The 8276-nt window shown below is 40.2% G+C and overlaps 1 protein-coding gene across 1 annotated transcript; it reads left to right on the top strand.

Moving 5' to 3' along the window:
• The first annotated feature begins 1502 nt into the window (after positions 1–1502).
• On the top strand, positions 1503–6591 carry LOC138769933 (phospholipase A2 inhibitor and Ly6/PLAUR domain-containing protein-like). The gene is made up of 5 exons (XM_069948693.1): positions 1503–1605; positions 2406–2522; positions 3738–3887; positions 5410–5556; positions 6419–6591. The coding sequence occupies exons 1-5, from the start codon at positions 1551–1553 to the stop codon at positions 6535–6537; spliced, it is 588 nt and encodes a 195-aa protein (XP_069804794.1). The 5' UTR covers positions 1503–1550; the 3' UTR covers positions 6538–6591.
• Positions 6592–8276: the final 1685 nt, after the last annotated feature.

Raw genomic sequence — 8276 nt, 5'->3', positions numbered from 1 at the left:
TGCATTGCTCAGTCTCACGACCACAGAAAACTTTTTGCATGTTCAGTGCAGAAAAATGCAACTTAAGGATTCAAGGGGCCCCATAGCAAAAATTTGTAATGGGCCACCCTCCCCTATGCACGATACAAAGCACTTCACAAAACATGGAAAACATGGATACAGCCAATGACTATATCTATGTTTTCCAAGTTCAGCAGCCACCGCTAATCAAATGCCGAAAGTTCGGGTTCGGATCAACTCAAGCATGCTCCAGGTTCGCTCATCTCTATGTGGGACTAAACTGAAGCAGGAAGAATTTTTTATTAGCAGGAAGAATTTGCCACTTGGAGACAGGCTGACGTTTAACATAACCATGGTGTTATCAGAAAGAAGAGTTAAATTGTCATTTGAACACAGGATGATGTTTGTTTGATGCAAAAAAAATTTGGTTGCATTATATTAGATACAAGCTATTGAGTTTACTGTGCTGTGTGAAATGCTGCCAGCAATTACATGTAAAATGGTGACTACATCGTGCAGTTAGTTTAAATTGCCACTTGGACACAGGCTGAATTACAACAATATTGTATAAACTCTCTCTTTTTGCTTTGTTTCATTATGATTCTAACACTAAAAGACATTCAGATAGTGATCTGACTAGTTTGACTTTGCTTTCTCTTTCTTTAGACATAAGTATCCTTTACATTTACATGCTGTGTATATGACTATGACATCTATCATTTCATATTATTTTTATTATTATTTTTACAGTGTAAATAAATGTATGCTTTATTTAAAAATGTATTTATTTGTGTGTTGTTTTTTTGCTTTATAGTGTAAAAATATGCAGTTCCATACAGTTACAATATGTGTATAACTTATTCATCTTTACGCAAACAGATTGCAAAAACATAGTGTGAACCCAGCCTTAGTCTTTTACTGCTCATGTAAATGGATGTGGTAGAAAGAGTCTATCAAAACAAGCTGTATAAAGATTCAGGAGATGGCACACAAGCTGATCTGCTACAATGTTGCAGATAAAGCCTGCCACGGATGGCTGTCTCAGAAAGGAGGGGGAGGGGGGGGGACAGAGAAATAGGCTCACACACAGATTTTTGTGTTTTCAGTAGAAAGCAGCTGAAAACTGGGGGAAAGAGACTGAATAGATAATAATAAGTATGGAAGGAAATTTTATCATCACCATGGGCAGCAACATATCAAAAGTTATATTTACAGCACCAGCAAGCCTGGTTTCCCTTGTAATACATTTTTCCTATCTCGAGTACACGTTTAAATAGAGAAGAATCAGCCTCAGCATATTAAGCATCTCATAGATACCCTAATGTTTAATTTGAATACCCCTAGAAATTTACATTAAAAAAATAAACTAACTTAATGAATGAACTTGCCAGTTGATCAGCTGACACAATGGCTTGAAGGGTTTAAACACATGTTCGTGCGTCAAACAGGCATATATACACATACTGGATTTTAGCATATAGAGTCATAAGGATTTCACATAAGGAAACATCAGATGTGATACTGACCAGCTGTCTTCACTTGACTCCACCATGATAAGATCCTTCATCCTCTCTCTGACCATTTTGTGTGCCGTCTCCTGGACAGGTGAGATATTTATACAGCATATGTTGAGGTAGGAAGACCCTTCCTCATCCATCATCCATCCATAATACTCTTTAAGGATATACTGTATTCTATTTGTCTTATCCATAGACAGCTACAAAAACAATGGATGTCCCCAATATTGTAGATAAGCCCACAAAGTTTAACTTTGAAGGCAGTAATTTAGTACAATATATGTTAGGTAGTTTAAAGGAAATATTTGGCATATTTGACCTTATCTACAGCCTTATGAATATACAGTACTAGGTACACTGCTATGTACACAAGGGACAGCTGCCTTGAACTGTATGGGATCAGAGATGAGAGGAAAGCCTTCATTTACCTTTCTGGAGCATTGAGGATCATCTTCAGTAGGCAGAGTAGTCCAGTCTTCAGGTACGTGGTCCAGGCTCACTTTTTCCAGGTTGTGACAGTAGGAGACACGCAATGGCCTTAAGACCTAAAAAGTAAAAAAAAAAACTCAAAAATATGCTTTATGGGTAAGGTGTTTTTTTATGGTAAATTCAGTGATTTACCATTGTGTTAAAAATCACATAGACTATCACACGCAGCCATGTTGTTTGATATTATATTTTGCTCCTCTTGGGGCCTTTTTCGAGCCTCCTCCCAATTCTTGTCTTACTTTCTGGGGCTGATGGGAGATGTAGTTCTTTCCCCATTCTAAGGACAGTTAACGGCAAGATAGACACACATAATGTCCACTGGTATAGCAGTCTCTGTGCTGGAAATGGAGAAGTTTACATAGAAGTTTTCAAACATAATAAAAATGTTTTGTCTTCCAGGTCTTGCTCTTCAATGTCTTGAATGTTTAGAAGCAAACGGTGAGACTTGTGAAGGGGTCTCAGTTCAATGTCCTAACTCTACGGAATGTATGGTGGTCTCCCAGTTGTTCAGGATTCGTGAGTATTACTAAGATTTCAATCTATACAGTGGTGAACATCTTTTTTTTTGTGCCAAACCGCATTACTAATAAAGGAGCACTATGGATGACCTGGTATACAGTATATATCTCAGGGAAAGAGTAAAGGGCTCCTATGCAACTGCAATTAATACAGGGGAAAGTGACAATTATAATAAGAATCATATTGTCCTAGGTTCCCAAAGTTGAAAGAGACTGCACAGTGTAAAACCTTTTTATTTCTAATTTGAGATACAGAGTTAAGCGACTATATGAAACGAAGGACCCCAGTGATGTAGGCTTCCAATAGGTCTATATAATTTTAGGTGGAAGTATCCTTTACTAAATGCATTAATATCCTTTACTTCTCTGCATTGATAGGTTTTCTTAGGTCTAAATGAATACAGATGTGTCCAGCCTTATCTTTTCATTAGTTAAGTGATGGAATGTGGTTTCTCCTGACAGAATCCCATCATAGTATCCTGACAAAGCAGTCAGAAGGCCTCAATTATATCTCAACCTCATTGTCACCGCTCATAGATTATCGGTTATGCCCATGCCTGTTCAGACCTCGGCTCATGGTATACGACCGAGACTGCGATCTTAGTCATGATTTTATAGTTGTATTATATGTTTTATTTGCACCTCTCTGAACACTGTCTGAACACAGCTTCTCAGCTGATTGATTTATCTGCCACACCCATCTCTTCCCTGCTGAGTTCCCTCTGGCCACTTAACAGTTAGGGCCCTATTACATGGGCCAATTATGGTCCAAAAAATCATTATATCATTCAAATTTAAGCGAAAATCTTTCCGCATGTATGCAGGCAACAATTGGAAAATCATCCGTATAACATTGATCGCATCTTTTGAGCTGACCATAAAATCATTGTTAATCGTTCGCTAATCTTTCGGTGTATGTTCACATTGCTCATTCGTTTGCTGGGATCAGGAGTAAACAATCGTGGCAACAATTGTAATTACAACAATCACAGACATTAGCCCAGGGGTACTACCATTCCCATAATGCCTGAACAGCCAATGGTCTGCGGGTTACCTGTCCGTGCCAAATCATCTTGTCCTGAAATACAGAATGTTACCTATATTAGAGATATTTTCTGATTAAGTTTCTTTGGTTCCACCCACTGTCTTTATGAAGTTAGATACTTGTGTAGACATTGATGTGACCATCCTGATAATTAACCCTTTACCCCAGGTGATACCGTGTATCACTCAATTAAAAAGGGCTGCAATCCCTGGATTCTCTGCAACAAGCCCTTGTACGTCTCAAATTTTAACACTAAAGAAAAAAGAATTTATGTGCAATGCTGTACAGAAGATGACTGCAACACCGATGGCTACCAGAGTAAGTGCTTTATTTCTAACCTTATTTACCCGAGGAACAAATCTAAACATGTCATGTAACCATGTGCATTGCAAGAAATTGATAAATCTTTGGTGCAATAGTTTTTCCTCCAGTCGTGTGTCACAGAATAAATCCCTTCTAGCTTCACCATTTAAAGGGGGAGCTTGGGGAGAAGAGTGTCTCTTTAAGTAGACCACCAAACTGGTGTATAGAGTCTTACAAGCCATGCAATGCACCTTGATCAGGAATAAAACAGACTACTCCCCTAGCCCCACATCAAAAAGTTCTCACTAGGCAGCCAGCACTCTACTCTGTACTGACAACAGGTAAAACCCCTAAAACGTCCTGTTGACAGATGGGTAACCCCTATTTTAGTGGACTCTCTTGGCAAATAAACCGTAATTGTATTTTAAGGCTTTTTTTTAAAGGGGTTCTCCAGGATTAATTTTATAGTCTCCAACATCCAGTTCAGGCTTGCCAGTGAATCTGGTGTCTTTTAGAAGGGAGGGAGGGGTCTGGTATGGAGGTGTTTTCGCAGTATGGCGGTGCTGCTCTGGTCTGGTGTGGCGGTGTTAAATGTGACGTCTGGAGCTATCGGCTACCAATCTACCAATCCTGTGGTAAAAATTCAAGACAATATGCAGACTGCTCTCTACAGTTAAAAACCATGAAAAAACCTGATTCAGACAATGTTTCTCCATGAATGTAGCCGAAAGCATGTAGCCTAGGACAGCAGCAGCTGGTAATATGAGTGTGGGGTATTACAATCCAGCTTCGAACCATACCCAAAGTAAAGACAAGAATAGGGCTATTTCTGGATTAATCTACCCCCAGAGGTCCGACCTCCATACCCTTCGCCAATCTCCTCCCTCTTCTTTTTTATGAATACAGCCGCGTGTACGGCACTTGACCTGCGGCTCTATTCATTCCTGTGGAGCCGCCAGAAAGAGCTGTACCTGCGGCTGTTTTCATAACGAACAAGCCGGGGGCCTGATATGGAGATCAGTGGGGGTTACAGAGGTCAGACCTCTGAAGACAAGTTATTTTTTCATGGACAACCTCTTTTAGGGTAGGACATTGATTGTAAGGAAAGATACATCCAGTAGATGGCACTGTAGAGCAAGCTCTTTTTCTTCTGGAGATTTGCGTACTTTGTGTACTAGAAGAAGTATAAAATAATCCGACCTACGTTATCTAGCATATTTTTCTGCTTATACTTACTGTATATACAAATATTTAGTTTTGATATTGATATTTGGATGTTCATGGGTTAATAAATATCAAGTATAATTTTTTTTTAATGATCTGAACGATCTTGGTTGTTTGTAGTAAATACAATACAAATAAAGTCATTATGCAGCTTGCTTCGGGACTAACAGCCCACTCGGACAATCACTGGCCCGTCTAAGTCAGTGATTGGGTGAGCAGACTTTAATCTACATTGTGTCACATTACATCAGAGGCTTGGGGTGTTTATTAACCCTTATCTCACCTCTGATTTCTATGGACTTTTGGTTTCTAGTGCCGCCTCTGAAGACAGAGCACAGCGGAGTTGAATGTCCCACTTGCTTTGAAAAAGGTTTAAAAGAGTGCACCAGCGAGAACACAGTGAAGTGTGTGTATGAAGAAGACAAATGCTTCAATTATATTGGAAAATTCATAGATCCAGGTATTATATCCCTACTTATATATCTACATATTATCTTTCATATAAAACATCTATCACATATACAGATGACACACTTATGTTGCTACAGTTCGGTTTTATCTAATAAGCAACTTAAACATTCTCTAAACCATATAAATCCTTTAATACGCGAAGATTTTAATTACTATTGGTGGTCATTGTTATTTCTTTTGACTAAAAATGTAAGTAAAAAAAAAAAAAGTTAAGAAATAAAAAATTATCACCCTTGCCTGTTCAAAAAAAAAAAAAAAAAGAATAAAAACAAAAGAATATGACCGGTGTCACAATGTGCGGAAATATCCTATTTAAAAAATAAAGCTAATAATAAGTTTTCAATTTTTTGTCATTTTCTAATTCCAAAAGATAACACATAAAAAGTTCTTTGAGCCCAAAAAAAAATCTCTGTAGTACAGGAGTCAGAATATGCAGAAAAGCAATCTTCTTTGTTTTCTTTTTTTTTTTTTTTTTGCAAAAAGTTTACCAGTGTGGCGTTTAATCCTACTGCTCCACAGAATAGAACTAACATTATTTCATAGCAATGTTGGAAAAACAAAACACTGAAAAAAAAACACTCACTTTTTTTGTTGTAAAAATAACGAATTTCATCAACAACAAAAAACTGCATAATTTTGATTTTGATTAAATAATGACTCTCCTCCCTGTCTGCCCCGCCCTTCCTAATGAATATTGGGGCGGTGCTCTGTAGTGACGTCGTTCTAGATAAATTTTCATTAGAAGGCCGGGGTGAAGCATTTCAAGGTGAAATGGGGGCAAGTTTGTTGCTTTAGATCAACACTTATGAAGATGATATCACCAACTTATCCCCAATGTTCTTTAATTACAGGTAATCAGGTTGAAGAAGAAAGTTTTAAGGGCTGCATATCTCCGATGGGCTGTATACTTAAGTTTGATGCATTGATCGGTGTGCAAGAAATTAAGACTGACACCTTTGAATGCAGTTAATGAAATGTTTTACAGTTTTTGACTAAACCTAATAAAGTAATGTGTGCCAAAATGTGGTTGGCGTCCAAAACTCTCTTGCAGGTTCCTCTTGCACATTTTAGATTCAGAACTTCAGGTCCAACAGGCAAGGAACAAAACCTCTAAATGAATTCTGTCCACACTAGATCACAGCTCTAGAGTAAGGGTGGTATTCCACGGGCCGACCAGGGCCCGATCAACTATGTAAACAAGCGCCGATCTGATAGATCAGTGCTTGTTTACTGGGCCTATTCCACTGCCCGACAAATGTTTAGCAAGGGCTGCAGGGACATCGTTACAGATGTCCTTGCAGCCCTTGTTTCATACTTTACCTGTCCAGGCTGCAGGTCTTCTCCTTCTCCCGATCTCGCGCCGCAGCAGATTCGGAGCGGCCTGTCTAAACTGACAGACCACTCAGCCAATCACTGGCCGCAGCAGTCCCGCAAGTGATTGGCTGAGCGGTCTGTCAGCTCAGACAGGCCGCTCTGAAGCTGATGCTGCTGCGCGGGAGCCGGGGAGAAAGAGAAGACCTGCAGCCTGGACAGGTAATGTATGATGTTTTGAAATCGTCGGTTGCCCGCCACGCACCGCTATTCCACATACGCGTGAGGCACCCAAGTTGTTGATTGGACAATACAGTGAAACACATCCCTTAACCCTTTACATTACTTCAACTATGCTTGAGACTAGGGAGAGTGAGACACCAAGTGGTGTCAAAACAACACCCGTCATCCCAAAGTGTGAAACCTGACAGAGTTGCTGTCAGGATTGTGCAGTAACCTGTTCTGAACTGGGCCTGTTTTGTTTTTGTGTGACACACCCGCTTGCTTCTCAGCTTCCTGGCAATTCAGGAGTTAAGTAGAGAAGCTGTGGGACTTGAATACACATCTGGGTTGTCTGTTTGATTAACTGGTTCTCTGCCTGTCTGCAGCCTGGAAGATCAGAGCGCCGGTCTAATGAGGATCCGGACCGGGCTCTTGCTCAGCATAAAACTAAGCTGAGGCAGAGTCCCAGCACTGGCTATTTAGGTTAATACTGGTCCCAGCTTCACCGTCTATTCCTGCGAACCCCTCTCCTAATCCCTCTTGTTTGACTCGACTTGCTATCTGACCTTCTGCCTGACTATTTGACAATCCCTTTGCCTGCTGATTTTATACTGCGCTGCCTGTTTGGTTTTGACCCGGCTTGTTGACTATTCTTTTATGTTTGTTTGTCCGCCTCATTCTGTGGTCACTTTATCAGCGTAGGGAACGTCTACGTGGTTGTCCACGGCCACCTAGGGCCGATCGAGGAAAGTAGGCAGGGACAGTGGGTGGGTTCAGACCTAGGGCCCACTGTCTGGTTGTGTCTGTACCTCTCTGTCCTGACAGTTGCCTTTTGACAGGTGGAATGCAGGACTTAGTGGCACACCTGTACTGTGTCTCCATTACAACCATGGCCACCTATGAATTTAAAGGGGTTACCCATCTTTAAAGAATAAAAATTGTTTTTAAGAAGCCTCATTAAAAATATCAAACAAGCAGTGACTCACTTTTCCCATACCGTGTTGATCCTCACATTAGTCTGTCTTCCGGAGCACACATCACGTGACCGCCAATCAACAGTCTAAGTGGTTATGGGCTTTACAGACTCAAACAGACCAGTCCATACTCTAAGGCTTCTTCTAGTGTAATTAGTATATGAGGATAACTATCTATGAGTGATAAGCAGGAGACAGGTTC

The sequence above is a fragment of the Dendropsophus ebraccatus genome, chromosome 12 (genome assembly GCF_027789765.1).
Source record: "Dendropsophus ebraccatus isolate aDenEbr1 chromosome 12, aDenEbr1.pat, whole genome shotgun sequence".
Classification (NCBI taxonomy): Eukaryota; Metazoa; Chordata; class Amphibia; order Anura; family Hylidae; genus Dendropsophus; species Dendropsophus ebraccatus.
Note: the sequence above shows the minus strand (reverse complement) of the source record. Positions and strands in the feature narration are given on the sequence as shown.